The 14,701-nt window shown below is 69.1% G+C and overlaps 2 protein-coding genes across 13 annotated transcripts in view; one reads left to right on the top strand and one right to left on the bottom strand.

Moving 5' to 3' along the window:
* Positions 1-2,838: 2,838 nt before the first annotated feature.
* The window catches only part of EDC3 (enhancer of mRNA decapping 3), a 59,596-nt gene continuing 47,733 nt past the window's right edge, over positions 2,839-14,701 (bottom strand). For both annotated transcript variants that reach the window (XM_089310854.1, XM_089310855.1), the window contains one exon: positions 2,839-3,016. In XM_089310854.1, the coding sequence (XP_089166980.1) occupies positions 2,997-3,016 (20 nt within the window). In that variant the 3' untranslated portion in view covers positions 2,839-2,996. The remainder of the gene's footprint in view (positions 3,017-14,701) is intronic.
* On the top strand, positions 6,553-14,614 carry CLK3 (CDC like kinase 3). 11 transcript variants are annotated; one of them, XM_051834626.3, is made up of 14 exons: positions 6,570-6,682; positions 8,967-9,137; positions 9,459-9,615; positions 9,696-9,912; positions 11,286-11,382; positions 11,622-11,688; positions 12,486-12,602; positions 12,835-13,001; positions 13,309-13,403; positions 13,489-13,618; positions 13,698-13,780; positions 13,885-13,964; positions 14,040-14,130; positions 14,209-14,614. In XM_051834626.3, the coding sequence occupies exons 3-14, from the start codon at positions 9,464-9,466 to the stop codon at positions 14,383-14,385; spliced, it is 1,473 nt and encodes a 490-aa protein (XP_051690586.1). In that variant the 5' UTR covers positions 6,570-6,682; positions 8,967-9,137; positions 9,459-9,463; the 3' UTR covers positions 14,386-14,614. The 11 variants fall into 11 exon arrangements, with proteins under 11 accessions (XP_069910772.1, XP_089166998.1, XP_051690586.1 ...); XM_070054672.2 differs by having other exon boundaries at positions 6,576-6,682; positions 9,464-9,615; XM_089310870.1 differs by having other exon boundaries at positions 6,680-6,721.

Raw genomic sequence — 14,701 nt, 5'->3', positions numbered from 1 at the left:
GGCCTGTCTGGGCTCCGTCTTCTCCGCGTCCCGGGGCGCCGGCTCGGTGTCCTGGCAGACGCGGCCCCCGGGCTCTGCCGGGCCCGGCGCGGGAAGAGACCTGCTCCCTGGGGAAAGACCTGGTGTTCTGCGTCGCAGCGGAACTGGGTCTGGGGGATGGAAGCTGAGGCTGGGGGGGGGGGGGCGGCTTGCGGACTGCAGACGGGGGACAGAGGCAGCTGAGGGGCCCTGGCGAGGCCGGGTGCTGGCCCAGACTTGGGTGCCCTCTGAGCACCGGCGTACTTGGATTGCTGGTGGGCAGCCGCTACTGTTGCTCCTCCCGACTCCCCGTGGCCTCCCCAAGGAGGGGGCTGGGAGCAGCAGGCAGGCTCTGTCTGGAACACCTGCCACTGGGCCCCCCACAGGGCCGGGGGAGGAGGCCAGGGCACAGGAGGAGAAATGGCCCAACCTCGGCAGTCAGGGAGGTGCACAAGGAACCGTTTCGCACAGACTTTAAGATTTATTTTAAAGGGAGAGTTAGAGAAAGATCTTCATCAGCTGGTTCACTCCCCAAGTTGCCCACCAGCCAGGGCTGGGCAAGGAGGAAGGCGGGAGCCAGGAGCTTCTTCGGGGTCTCCCATGTGGGTGCAGGGGCCCGGGCCAGCCTCCACTGCTTTCCCAAGCGCATTAGCAGGAGCTGGAGCGGAAGTGGAGCAGCCGGGACTCGAACCAGCAGGTGGCAGCACAACGCTGGAGCCGGCAAGTCCTGGGGGTGGAGCCGCGGCTCAGACTGTGAGGGAGGGAACCGGGCACTACCTGTGCCTGACGCCTGGGTTTGGCCTGAAAGATGGGGAGGCCCAGGCAGCACTGGCGGTCGGGGGGTTACTGAACCTGGAGCGGGCCGTGAGAGAGCACATGTAACCCCGGGAACCTTCACGAGGTGGGGCTGCTGTTAGCCCCGTTTTACAGCTAGGCAAACCGAGGCCCAGAGACAACGTCTAGCCGGAGGCCCCGCCGCTGGAGAGCTGAGCCACGACCTCCCCGGTCACAGCGGCCACCGCGGGCGGAGAGACGAGCGGCGAGGTGCCGGGGCCACCCTCAGTGGCCGGCGGGCGGGGCTTGCGGCCAGGCGGCTGCTCCGGGCCTCCCCCGTGGGCTCCGCTCGCGCAGTGAGCGGATGGAGGCAGAGGGCCCGGCTGCCCCCAGGCTGCACCCTGCCCTCTATTGGCCAGGAGTGGGCCACGTGCCCGCCCCAGGACCAATGGGAGCTAGGGGGCGGGCTGACGGGCTGACAGCCTAAGAGCAGTGTGCGGTGAGGGCCCCACCCCGCTGCACCTCCACCTGCCCAGCACCTGAGTCAGGACAGGGGCGTGGCTGCCGGGGGAGGGGGAGGGGGAGGTTCCCGGGAGGGGCAGACCTCGCCGCAGCTCTGACTCAGACACAGGCGGGGGGGGGGGGGCTGCCCTCTTGGGACTGGGGTGAGCCCTGTGGGCTGGGGGAAGGGGAGCTGGGCTCACAGCAGCCGCCAGCACGCCTCGGGCCAGTGCGCGCAAAGGGACCAATCGCCCCTGTGGTCAGCTTCACGTGCTCTCCAGACCGCGACCCCAGGGCTGGGCCGAGCCTCCCCAGCCTGGGCGTCTGTCGGCCCTTCGTGGGAATCCAGCTCCCGCCTTCAGCCCTGGCTACTCTTGCTCCAAGTCCAGCGGCCCCAGGGAGGAGCCCAGCCTGGGATCAGCCATTGGAGATGTGGCAGCCGGCACTGCTCAGCTCCAGGAAGGGAGTGGGCGAAAGGAGGGGGCTCGGCCCTGGAGCCGAGTGGGTTCTGGGAGCCCAGGGCCCGCCACAGCCGGGGAGGAGGGGAGATGACCCAGAGGGGGTGCTGACCCCAGCCCGCTTCGCCGAGACTGGAGCTCGATGGGCAAAGGGCACTGGTAAGGGGGTCGGGGGCTGTGCGACCCGGGCCAAGTTACTGCCTTCTCTGGGCAAAACGGGGGCTGAGGCACACAGGAATGGGCACTCACCCAGAGATGTCCGAGCCCCAGACCAAGGGTCCTGGCGGGCACCGAGAGGGCCACCCTGACAATTCAGGAAAACCCTGCCTCCCGGGGAGTGGACAAGGGCCTGATCCCAACCTCTGGGTGCCTGTCACTCCCCACGTACCTGCAGCGGCCAAAGCTGGGCCCAGACCAGAGCCAAGGACCCACCAAGTCCTCCCAGGCACATCAGCAGGAAGCTGGACTGGAAGCAGAGGCTGGACGGCTTCCCAGGCACGCCCATAAGGTAGGGGTGTCGGCACCCCAAACCACTGCGCCATAACCCCACCCCACCCCACTCAGTGTCATCAGCCCACCCAAGGCCAGTGGCCACTCGGCTGGGACCCGGGCCGCGTCCCGTGGGGTCACAAGGACCCAGAAGCTGCGCTGGCGGCCGGGGACCTGCATGCTGGTCAGGCCCAGGGCCCGGGCACCCGTGCTCACAGAGGCCGGCTTCCCGGAGACCCAGAGAGAAAGGGGTGGCCCGGGCAGCTGCGGAGGGGGCCCTGCTGGGCGCTGGCCGACAGCACAGGCGTGTGGGGCACGTGGCTCACAGCCGTGCTCTCACAGGACCCCCGGTCACAGCCACCTGGTGCTCAGGACGTGGGCCTAGTGGGAGGGCCGGGGCCACTCAGTGGGGCCATGCCCGTGGGAGCTGGTTCTCGCCGGGGGGTGGCAAGGGGTGTCTGTGTCCTGGGTGACCCCAGGCCCCACCGCTGCCATCTGCGGCCTCCCACGGTGAAGCGTCCTGCCTTCACAGGTAACTGGCTTTTCTTAGCTTCCTGGGGTAGTGATGGCACGGCGCCTCCCGCCAGGAGCCCGCATCTTAAGTTATTTTCATTTTATTTCTTGAAAGGCAGAAAGACAATGAGAAAGACAGAGACGGGGCCAGCGTTGTGGCTTAGTGGGTGGGGTAGGCCTCGGCCTGCAGCGCCAGCATCCCTCGTGGACACGGGTTCACGTCCCGGCTGCTCCACTTCCGATTCAGCTCCCTGCTGACACACCTGGGAAAGCAGTGGAAGACGTGGGAAGTGAATCAGCAGGTGAAAGCGGCTGTCCCTGTGTAACTCTGCCTTTCAAATAAACAAACAAATCTTTGAGAGAAACATCTCCCCCTCTGCTGGTTCATTCCCCAGGACTTGCAGCAGCTGAGGCGGGCAGGGCCACAGCCAGGAGCCCAGAGCTCCGCCCGGGTCTCCCTGTGGTGGAGGGCCGAGTACCTGAGCCTCTCGGTGCGCATCGGCAGGAAGCTGGAGTGGGGAGTGGGGCCGGGACCCCGTCACGCCCCGCCTCCTTTTCTCCCTGGGGATGGTCATTGCCCACTGGAGGAACAGGAGCCCTGCCCAGCCTCGGCCCCGGCACACTGTACATGTCACCAGGTCAGCCCAGCACCTGCCAAGCTCTGCAGTGAGTCTCCCTCGTTCCGGCCAGCCGCCTCGCCGGTGTCTCTGTGTGTCCAGCAGGCTCAGCGGGGGGCAGTCCCAGCCCGGAGTTGGAGTTGGGTGGACAGGGCCTGGGGCACCAAGCCCCTGAGCTGGCCCCTCACCCACCCCTCAGCTGGGCTGAGACCACATGCCAGACCCCCACACCTTTCCTTCCTGGGCCCCTCTTGCCCTCTGCTGGGGGGGGCTTGTCTATCTGCCCTCCCATGCAGCTCCCACAGTGCCTCTCCCCTACCCAAGACTTGCCGTGTGCCCCCCCCAAGCCATGAGCTGTCGGGCAAGGGCTGGTCTCATCTGACTCTGGAGGAGGGCAGGGCACCCAGCAGGTGGGCAAGAGGCAGGAGGGGGCGTGGCCTAAAGCCAGAGGCACTGAGGGTGGGGCATTGAGAGGAGGGAGGCCGAGGCGGTAGGGGTAGGCTTGGCCTCCACTGAGGCAGGGCCTCAAGCTTCCAGGCTGCCCTTGGAGGGGAAGCCCCGCTCCAGCCCGTCTCCCCCGGGCACTCTCTCCTACTCGTCCCTGGTGCCCCTCACCCAAGCCCGGAGCCCTGAGGGACGGGGCCCAGGCTCTCCTGCCAGCGTGGCCTGGCTCAGTCGGGGCCCTGTGGAGCTGTCCCTGTCAGCTGCCTTGACCCAGCGCGGGGAACATTCACCGCTGACGCTGCAGGGGGCTGTGTCCCGGGCCGGGCAGGGGTCCCGACTGCCCACGGAGGCTACACCAGGGCCGGGACCCCCACGTCCCCCCACTGCAGACCACCTCGAGGGCCTGTTGTGGCAGGGGCCCGGCCGCCCCACCCTCTGGTCTGTTTTCTCATGTGACGCGTGTCGGGGTGTCCCCGATGCTGGGAGGGGCTCCCTCGGTGCTGGACAGAGGCCCCTGCACTGCCCCCTCCCCCACTTTTTGTTTTTAGGATTATTTATTTGAAAGACATTAGATCTTCCAGCTCCTGGTTCAGTCCCCAGATGGCCACAACGGCCGGGGCTGGGCCAGGCTGGAGCCAGAGCCAGGAGCTGGACTGGAGGCAGTCGCTGGGATGGCGGCATCGCAGGTGGCAGCTAACCCACAGCGCCACACGCCGGCCCCTCCTTGCCCCCACTTCTGCTCCAGCAGGGCAGGGTGGCCGGCATGGCAGGGCAGTGCCCGGGGGCAGTCTGGTGTCAGACCTGCCTGGGGTCCCCGGGCTGGCTCCGGCCAAGGGGCTGTGGGCACATCTGGCCCACACCCGGCAGTGGTGGCTGCCGCCTGGCCCCCGCCCCTCCCTGCCAGGTCCCACACCCTCACTTACCTTCCAAGTCCCAGTCCCTGGGCTCCAGGGAGCACACACACACCCCACCTGCTGGCTGGGCCCCTGGAGCCTCCCCCAAGGCGGGCAGACTCACGGACAGCCCAGCAGACAGGTGGTGTGGGGGGCGCACCAGGAACTATGCCCCGATGTGCCCAAAGACACCAGACGTGAGCCAGCCCCAAGCAGGGCCGTGGGCGCCAGCAGCTAGGGCACTGGAGGCCGGTGGGGACCGTCACGGAGGGCAGGCACCAGAGGTGCGGCGGCTGTGGGGTGGGACGCCAGGTCGCTAAAGGCCGTCCCAGGGCAGCCTCCTCTCCCACCTTCCAAGCAAGCTTCGTCCACGGAGCCCAGGACCCCGCCCCGCCCCGCTCCCAGCACGCCTCTCACTGCACGCCCCTGGCGCTCCGAGCTGACTCTGGCCAGACGTGGGCCCGAGCCCTGAGCGTTCCGGAGCTTTCGGCCTGGACAGGGGAACTTGCTGACTCAGGAAGGCGGGGGGGGGGGGGGGACAGCTCACTTCCCTGTGCTGCACCTGGGCCCGCGGCCCCCTGAGCACCTGCCAGCGGGCGGGAGAGGCCCCGGCCTTCTTGCCCACCTCCCCGTGCCCACCTGCACCCTTCAGAGGGGCTCAGTGTGTGGACATGGCCTGGGGCCAGAGGGGATGGCCGGCAGGGCTGGCCTTCGGGTCAGTGGGCCCTGAGAGCAGGACAGAACCCAGAGTGGCCCGCGAAGCGTCAGCCTGAGGTCCCCCCACAGGTGCAGGGTTGGGGCCCGGGTCCCCCTGCTGATTCTGACTTCAGGGGGTGGCTGCCTCGATGGGCCGGAGAGTCGGTCTTCAGGCCACAGCGGGAGTGGGGGCCGCACGTCTCACCCAGTGCTGGCTGGCCCCCAGCCCCCGCCTCCCCACCCACTGTGGTTCGGCCGCGGTGAGGTCCGCGTTCTGGTCCAGCCCTGACCCCACGGTGCAGGGGGAGTCGTGGGGTGGCTGCTCGGCTCCGGCCGTCCAGTGGGCGTGGGCACGGGGTGTGGGCGCCCAGGGCGGGTCAGCGCCCGGCGGACTGAGCAAAGCTGAGGCCGCAGCCAGGGCAAGGGCAGCAGGCCGGGGCGGGGCGGGGGGCTGCTGGAGGAATTGGGTCGGGGGGAGAGGGACGGAGTCGCCTGCGGCAGGGGGCGCCAGAGGCCTGGGACTGGAGCGGCCGCGGCCCGGGCCTGACCAGCCGGGGGTGGGGGGGCGGGGCGGGGCTTGGCGGGACGCCCCCGGCCCCGGCGCGGCGTGGGGCGATGGGGACCCCCGCAAGAGCCGTCGGGGCGCGCGCGCGCTCATGAGGCGGGGCGGGGGGCCGTCTCGCGCAGGGCCCCGGCCTCGGCGTTCCCATCTGGAAAATGGGGCCTCATGACCTGCCCCGACCCGGCGCGGGACACTCGGGCTCCGCCAAAGCAGCCGTGGCGGGGCCTCTCGACGGAGCAACAGAACCGGCTGGCGGCCAGGGGCTCCAGGGACGGGGACCCCCCCCCCAGCCCCGACCCTCCAGTTGGCTCCCCAAAACGACACGCACGGTCGAGCTTTTGAACCCTGCGCCCGCCGAGCGACCAAGGTGTCGCTTGCCGCCTCACTCGAGCGCGGGGGGCTGCGGGACGGCAGGGCCCCGCGCCGGGCCCAGGGTGCTACGTGCACCGCGACACGGCGGGGGCGGACCGCGGCCGCAGCGCCCCTCAGGCCGCCCGGAACCCGCGGGAGCGGGCGCGGCCCGCCCGCCGGACCGAGAAGGCGGGTGCCCCAGAGCCTTCGAGTCGGGCGCCTAGAGAGGCCGGGGCGCGGAGCCGGCGCCGACGGCGCCTGCGTCGCGCGAGGGGCGGGGCGGCGCGGGCGGAGGCCGGAGCCGGAAGCGGAAGAGGCGCTCGGAGCGGGGAGTGGGGCCTAGACGCAGCCGGAGCCTGGGAGACGGTGAGTGTGGGCCGGGGCCCGCGGCGGCGGCGGCGGGGGGTGAGTCGGCGGACGGCGGCGCTGGGGCGGGCCCGGGGGTCCGCGCTCGGTCTCGACCCGCTCCCTCTCCTGCACCTCTGCGGCCCCGACCTCTCACCCCTGACCCGCTGCTGCTTCCCCCCGGAGGGCGGTCGCTGCAGACCCCGACCTCCGGACCCCGCCGTGTTGGAGGCGGAGCGCAGGCGGCCCCCGAGGCCCCCCGAGCCTGCCCGCTGAACGGGGCCGGGGTCCGGCGTGGGGTAGCCTGGAAAGACTCGCGGGCCCCGCCGCTCCCCGCGGCTCGAGGCCCCTCGGCCCCTCGCGGCCAGGAGTTTGATTCTGGCCCGGGCTGGCTTTTCCTTCTGCCCCTCGGGGGTCCGCCTGGGCGCCGGTTCCCGGGGCCGGGGCTCGGAGACCCCGGGAAGGGACGCGAGCGGACACCGCAGGCCCCCGCCCGTGCTGCGGGGCCGCGCTGACAGCCCGCACGCCCGGGGCTCGGCTGTGCCCGGGGCCGGGCGCGGGGGTGGGAGCCGCCGGGGCCCGGCCCCCGTCCAGGCGCAGTTGGCGCTCCTCCAGCTCCGCTCCTCCGTGCCCTTGAGGGGGAGGAGCGGCTGCGCCGGTAGCCGCGGCAGGTTTGAGGTTGCAGCGGTGGGGCCGCGCCAGCCAAAAATAACCCTGGGGCGCTGGGGCGGCCGTGCCCGGCTGGCGCGCTGCTGGCGGCCCAGGCTCCAGCCAGGAGCAGCGCGCGAGACGCCGGGCGGGCCGGCCCCAGAAGGCGCTGGCGTCCCCTGGCCTCTGCCCTCGTCGTGCACCGCCGAGCCTCGCCGGCTGCTGGGGTCCCGGCCGGCTGGCGCTGGGTGGGGAGCAGGCCGAGAGCCCCGGCTGGCCCATGGGGCTTCTAGAGTCCACCTGCCCAGAACCTGTCGGACGGGCGGTGATTGTTTTCCTTTTAGGATTTGTTTACTTGAAAGGCAGAGTGACAGAGGGAAGGGAGGGAGGGAGGGAGGGCGCTTCCGTCCAGTGGTTCGTTCCCCAGTGCCGCAACAGCCAGGTTGGGGCCAGGTGGGAGCCGGGAGCTCCACCCAGGTCTCCTGTGTGTCTGGCAGGGGTCCAAGCACTCGGGCCCTCGTCTGCGGCCTACCCGGGCGCGTGGCAGGGAGCTGGGTGCGGGTCCTGCGCTCCGGTAGGCGATGCCGGCACCGCAGATGACAGCCTACCCCGTGCCCCAAGACGCCGGCCCCGCCAGTGGCGCCTGCTTATCTCCCTGTCCCAGGCGCGGGGCCGTGGCCTGGCGCGGGGTGTGCAGTGCAGGGGCTCACTCGGGGCTCCCAGCCGGAGCTCCCCTGTCCCGAGGCCCTCGCGGGGTGCCTGGAGCTGGCGGTGTTGTGAAGAGCTGCGTTTGTGCCTGCGTGCGGGCCGTGGCCCTCCCGGAGCCTGTGGCCGTCCCCGCTCCGTGTCACGCGGGTTCGTCACTCGGCCAGCTCCGCGGCCGTGCTCTCCCAGCCCCGTGAGCGAGTACGCGGGGGGCTGTTGGGCAGGATAGAGTCTTTGGCCTGGCCTGAGCGGAGCTGTGTCCCCCAGCGCCGGCGTGTGGACGCGGAGGCAGGACCGCACATGCCTGTGGGAGGGCCAGTGCCCTGGCAGGCCGCGTCCTCTGGTCAGTTAATGGGAGACCAGACTCTGCCTTCCGTCCCTGGCGTGGGCACCTGACCCCGGTAATTGCGGGAAACAGTGAAGCGTTCGTCAGCTGCTGTCAAAACAGGGGAGGCCGGGCCGCGCCTATCTGCAGGTGACTTGCGGTGGGCAGAGGTGGCCGGGGGAGGCAGATCCGTCTCCGGTCCTGCTCTGCTCCTGGCAGACCCAGCCTCCGTGGATTTGTCCAGAATATGCCTGGGCAGGCGGGCCCTGGGCTGTCGGTGACGAAGCCAGCTCTGGCCAGGCAAAGGCTGGGCCTGGCGTCTGTGGCTGCCTGTGGGGATGGCAGTCCCCACGGAACAGGGAGTGCGGGGCCCTGGCCGCCTCCCCGTGCAGCAGGAGCGGGTGCCAGAGCAGGGCCGTGCTGTGCACCCTTGGGAAAAGGTGGCCCTGCGGGCGTGGGGAGGGTGCGAGAGACGCAGATGCTGTGAGGACGCAGTGTGGGCCGGCCGGCCTGGCTAAGCCCTTGGGCAGGGTCGGGCATTTGTTTCGTCCTGATTTCTACGTTTTATTTATTTGAAAGAGTTAGAGGGAAAGACAGAGAACTTGCATTTGCTGGTTCACTCCCCAGGTGGTCACCACAGCCGGCCAGGCTGAACCCAGGAGCCAGGAGCTGCTTCCGGGTCTCCCAAGCACCCGGGCCCTCTTCCGCTGCCTTTCCTGGGCCATTAGCAGGGAGCTGGACCGGAAGTGGAGCAGCAGGGACTCCAGCTGGCGCCCATTTGAGACGCCGGCACTGCAGGTGGTGGCTTTACCTGCTAGGCCACAGCCCCAGCCCCTCGGGGCCCCGTGCGCCGCGTCCTCTGAGGGGTCCCGGGTGTGCGGCAGGCCACCTGCTCCGGCTCAGTCCCTGGCTCCTCTGTCCAGGGCACAGGAGCCGAGCACAGGGTCCCCAGCGCCCGTGCCCGCCAGCCCCGGCCTGGTAGGGGAGGGCGTCTCCCTTTGCTGCCCGGGGCCTGTGTGACCTCAGAGTTCTTCACCTCACAAACCCTGGGAGGGGCCGCCCGACAACAGCGGGCCTCTCCGGGGGGCAGCTGTGCCTAGCGGCCGCTCTGTGTCCCAGCCTAGATGCACCACTGTAAGCGGTACCGCTCCCCCGAGCCAGACCCGTACCTGAGCTACCGATGGAAGAGGCGGAGGTCCTACAGCCGGGAGCGCGACCGGAGACTGCACTACCCGTCCCGCAGGGAGCCGCCCCCCCGCAGATCCCGCTCCAGAAGGTGAGGGGCGCCCGCACTCCCCAGGGGCGTGGGGAGCCGGGCCCAGGCCCCCCTGACCGCCGTCCCGTGCCCCCCGGCAGCCACGACCGCCTGCCCTACGAGCGGAGGTACCGGGAGCACCAGGACGGCGCCGCCTACCGCTGCGAGGAGCGGAGCCCCTCCTTCGGCCAGGACTGCTATGGACCCTCGCGCTCCCGGCACCGGCGGCGGTCCCGCGACAGGGCGCCCTACCGGCCCCGCAGGCATGCCCACCACTGCCACAAGCGCCGCACCAGGTCTTGTAGCAGCGCCTCCTCGGTGAGTGGTGGCCAGAGTGCGCCGGCTGGGGCTCCAGGCCTCTCTCTCTGTAGGCTTCTCGGGCTGGCTGGTGTGGGTGAGTACTGCCAGCCCGGCACGCGTGTGTGCGAGTGTGTTGTCCAGGGCGCCGCTCCTCTCTCTCCTGACCTGACAGTGGCAACTAGGGGGACTTTGGCTCCGGCGTTGGTGGATCCCTGACCTCTGTCCCTGCTGCTCTGGACACAGGCCCCGTGGGGAAGCTGCCCGGGACCCTTCTGGGGTGCCGGCAAGGTTGCTGTGTGTGGTGTCAGCCGTGTGGCCAGTCCCCAGAGGCCTGGGCCTCAAATGCCCACCTGGCAGTCGTCTGTAAACTTCCGGCCTCCAGAGGGAGGGGCGGGCACTGTGTGGAGGGGCAGGAGGCAGTCCCGCCCCAGGCCTCGTCTGGTGGCAGGGTGCGGGCTGCCCGCCAGGGACCGGACCAGCGCTCCTCGCCTGGACGGTGCCCCGCGCCCGAGCCTGGGGGCAGAGCCGCGGAGTGCGCTCGCTGGCCCTCTGGGCTGCCTCCTGCCGGGCTGTGTGAGCTGGCCCTGCTCTCTCTGCTCTGCGTGGGTTCAAGTGGACTCGGTCGGCGAGTGCGGCGTGGCCTGTGCGCACTGCCACAGGAGGGCAGCGTGGGTCTGCGACTCTGCTTCTCTCTCTGGTGCCCTCGGTGTGAGGCTTGTGACGGGCGCAGGTGCCAGGGCAGCGCTGGCATGGGCCCGTGGGGGCCGTCGCAGTAGGGGCCCAGGCCCGGGTCCTGCTCGAGGCTGGTGGCAGGAGTCCCTGCCAGGCCTGGCTGTGGTAGCGACGTGGCTGTGGCCGGGGTGCCAACTGGGGCAGGTAGCAGCCGGCCCTGAGGGGCGGCTGTCGGGCGCGTGCAGGCCGGAGGCAGGCGAGCCGGCGGGCTCTGCAGCTGCGGTCGGGATCTGGTCGGGATGCGCCGTTTCTGCTGCGTCTTCAGCTCAGACCAGAGCCGCTGCGGGAGGCCTGGGAGGGCAGAGCCGGCCGGGGCTGAGGCTCCTGGGCCGGCCCCGCGGCGGCGGCGGCGGCGGCTTCTGCGCCGGCTCTCCCAAGGCGCTCTTCCTATTTAATGTCCGAGTCTCTTTACATACCTGTAGCTGTTTTTACTTTTCTGTTTTTGAAGTCAGTTTGTGTCTTGACGTGTCCCTTGCAATATCCCTATCGTTATATATGCTGTGTGCCTTATGAAATGCTGGGATCTGGAAAATCCAACCAACCAACCCACCGGCTCCTCACCGTCTCCACCTCTGCCTTTGACTGACACCTCAATCTGTCAATCGGAACCGCCTACCATGCGATTGGTCGGATGGCGTTTCGGGGGGCGGTGCATGCAGAGAAGCCAACAGAGCAGTAAGCGCAGCAGCCGGAGTGTGGAAGATGACAAGGAGGGCCACCTGGTGTGCCGGATCGGCGATTGGCTGCAGGAGCGATGTACAGCCACCTTTCGTAAACTTTACCTCTACTTCCTACCCCCTGTTAGACCAGCCTCTGCTGCCCAGAGCGGCCTAGCGCGTGGCCGTGGCCACAGTAATTTCTGAATGCCGCACATAGCAGCTCTGAGGGTAGCTGAGAGAGACCTCTGTTGTTGAGAACTCGAATGCGGTGAACTTGCAGGAGCTGCCGCGCCCCCGCCCCACGGACGCTCACGCCCAGCCTCTCTTCTCTCCTAGACGAGATCGTGGGCAACCTGGGTGAGGGCACCTTTGGCAAGGTGGTGGAGTGCCTGGACCACGCCAGGTGAGGGGCACAGCCGGTCCCACAGCGGGCTTCTGTCAGGGCTTGCTGATGACCCAAGACCAGGGAGATGCTGTGGGAACTGTCGCACACACGGCTCCGAGACCCTGGGCGTCCGCACCTGGCAGGCTGCCTCCGCCTCTGCCCCCGCCCAGCGAGTGGGCCCGTGTGCCACGCTCCAGCCGACCCTCCTCGAGCCCTGGACCCGCACATCCTCTCCTGCAGCCCTGGGTTGGGGAAGCTGCTCCCCGGGTACTGGGGACCCTCCTGTGCCTTAGCCACAAAGTGCCGTGCTCAGGGCCACCTGCATCAGTGGTGGAGCTGGGTGCCAGCGTCCCCCAGGGCCCCCACACGCGTGGAGCCAGCCTGCAGCAGTGGTGACGCAGAGCGAGCCTCCCCTTTGCTGCCAGCTCCCCCTGGAGCTCCTGGGGCGCCACGTGGCTCGGGCTCGGGCTGGGAGCAAAGGGACAGACGGCAGAGCTGAGGGCACTAAACTGCCTGTGTGCAGGGGTGAGGTGGCTGACAGGCTGTGGGCCCCTCCACGGGGAGCAGGGTGCCTTCTAGAAAACGCCTTCATCTGAGGCCTCAGCACCCCTCACGGCCAGGGCTCCCCAGCTCATGTCCCCACTGCCCCTCGCTGGCACAGCCTGGGAGCCACCTCAGTGGGTTCCTTCTCTGCTCACGTCCTGGGGCAGGGTGGATGGGGCGTGTGGAGTGCAGGGACCGTGGGGACCCTCCTGGGGTTAACAAGGGCCTTGGGCGGCCTCCACTCCTCACGAGCACCTCCCTCCTGGGCCCAGGGGGAAGTCTCAGGTTGCCCTGAAGATCATCCGCAATGTGGGCAAGTACCGGGAGGCCGCGCGGCTGGAGATCAACGTGCTCAAGAAGATCAAGGAGAAGGACAAGGAGAACAAGTTGTGAGTGCCTGGGGCTGCAGCCGGGAGGCCAGGGGGCGCTGCGGCAGGCCCGTGGGCCCATCCTCTCCCTCCGCAACCGAGCCTGTGGCTTTGTGCCTACCAGGACCGTCTGGGTGACGGCTGGTACAGGGCCCTGCCTGGCTGAGTGTCCATGTGCACCTGTGTCCTGGGAGAGTGGGGGCAGGATCCAGGGACAGGGGCCCAGATTCTGAGCCCCCCACTGCTCCCCCAGCCTGTGCGTGCTGATGTCGGACTGGTTCAACTTCCACGGTCACATGTGCATCGCCTTCGAGCTGCTGGGCAAGAACACCTTCGAGTTCCTGAAGGAGAACAACTTCCAGCCGTACCCCCTGCCCCACGTGCGGCACATGGCCTACCAGCTCTGCCACGCCCTGCGCTGTGAGTGTCCCTGCCGGCCCCCACCTGCACGTGGGGGGGAGAGGGATGCCTGCCCCCACGGCCTTGGGCCCATCTACTGTGGACAGAGGGTGCTGGTGGAGAGCACTCCGCCGGTGTGGGGTCTCGAGTGCCGGAGGGAGCCTTGGGCCCCAGATGCTGGGGGCAGAGCGTCCCCGGCAGGCCCCCGGCAGCCTCCGGAGCCTGAGCGGCTGTGGCTGTGGGTGACAGGCTGCAGGGCTTGAGCGCCCTGGGGAGGGAGCCGGGGGGATGCAGGGCTGGCGGGGCTCAGTGCTGCCTGCCCTCGCAGTTCTGCACGAGAACCAGCTGACCCACACCGACCTGAAGCCAGAGAACATCCTGTTCGTCAACTCCGAGTTTGAGACCCTCTACAACGAGCACAAGGTACTGGTGGGTGCACGGCGAGGCCCGGCCAGGGCTGGGCCACGCTGGGCCCGGCTCGGGACCGGCCGGCTGCCTTGCCTTGCAGAGCTGTGAGGAGAAGGCGGTGAAGAACACCAGCATCCGGGTGGCCGACTTCGGCAGCGCCACCTTCGATCACGAGCACCACACCACCATCGTGGCCACCCGGCACTACCGGCCACCAGAGGTGATCCTTGGTGAGTGACCGCCCCGGGCCTTGCCCAGGGACCTCTAGGCTGGGGTGGCTCTCACGGCCCGGCACCTCTTGTTTTCCAGAGCTGGGCTGGGCGCAGCCCTGTGACGTCTGGAGCATCGGCTGCATCCTCTTTGAGTACTACCGGGGCTTCACGCTCTTCCAGGTAACCCTGGCACAGCCCCGGGGCCCTGTGCGGCCGCGCCCACGCCTCCTCACCCCGGCGGGCCGAGGCAGGAACTGACCCACGTTTTCTCTGGCTTCCTGCAGACCCACGAGAACCGTGAGCACCTGGTGATGATGGAGAAGATCCTGGGGCCCATCCCACCCCACATGATCCACCGGACCCGGTACGGAGCTGCAGCCACCGCTGCGGGGGGGGGGGGCCAGCCCGCGCCTCTGCCTGACCCCTGCCCCGTTGTCAGGAAGCAGAAGTACTTCTACAAAGGAGGCCTGGTCTGGGACGAGAACAGCTCCGACGGCCGCTACGTGAAGGAGAACTGCAAGCCTCTCAAGGTCAGCTTCCTCCCTGGCCCGCGCGGACACCGTGGCCGTGGCCGCCTCCCTCCCCCTGACGCCCGTGTCCCCGCGCAGAGCTACATGCTGCAGGACTCCCTGGAGCACGTGCAGCTGTTCGACCTGATGCGGCGGATGCTGGAGTTCGACCCCGCCCAGCGCATCACACTGGCCGAGGCCCTGCTCCACCCCTTCTTCAGCGGCCTGACCCCCGAGGAGCGCTCCTTCCACACCAGCCGCAACCCCAGCAGATGACAGGCGCAGGCCCGCACGGGGAGACGCGGTGGGACTGGGCTGCTGGCTCCTTTCCCGCCTCTCCCGCAAGGCCACCCAGTGGGCCAGAGCCACCCAATGAACAGTGCACTGTGAAGGCAGGCAGGAGCCTGGGGGCGGGACTTGGTGCCCAGCTGCCAGAAAGCACAGACCGGACCCAAGCTATTTATATGTTGTAAAGTTATAATAAAGTGTTTCTTACTGTTTGTAACCCCTGGTACCAGTGTGTCCATCTCCAGGCTCCCTTCCCCTAAGAATAAAGTCTTTCTCAGCAGTTCGGCTGTGCAGAGCTGAGTGT

The sequence above is a fragment of the Oryctolagus cuniculus genome, chromosome 12 (genome assembly GCF_051225735.1).
Source record: "Oryctolagus cuniculus isolate XC-2025 breed Fujian yellow rabbit chromosome 12, ASM5122573v1, whole genome shotgun sequence".
In the NCBI taxonomy this organism is placed as follows: domain Eukaryota; kingdom Metazoa; phylum Chordata; class Mammalia; order Lagomorpha; family Leporidae; genus Oryctolagus; species Oryctolagus cuniculus.
This window is presented reverse-complemented; position numbering and strand designations above follow the sequence as displayed.

What these genes read in the sequence shown, in the direction of transcription:
- CLK3 (XM_070054671.2), top strand. Translation starts at nt 9,464, where the DNA reads ATGCACCACTGTAAGCGGTACCGCTCCCCCGAGCCAGACCCGTACCTG. An exon ending in CTTGTAGCAGCGCCTCCTCG is followed by an intron (nt 9,913 to 11,285) that starts GTGAGTGGTGGC and finishes CGGTGCATGCAG; the next exon opens with AGAAGCCAACAGAGCAGTAA. An exon ending in CACATGATCCACCGGACCCG is followed by an intron (nt 13,965 to 14,039) that starts GTACGGAGCTGC and finishes CCCCGTTGTCAG; the next exon opens with GAAGCAGAAGTACTTCTACA.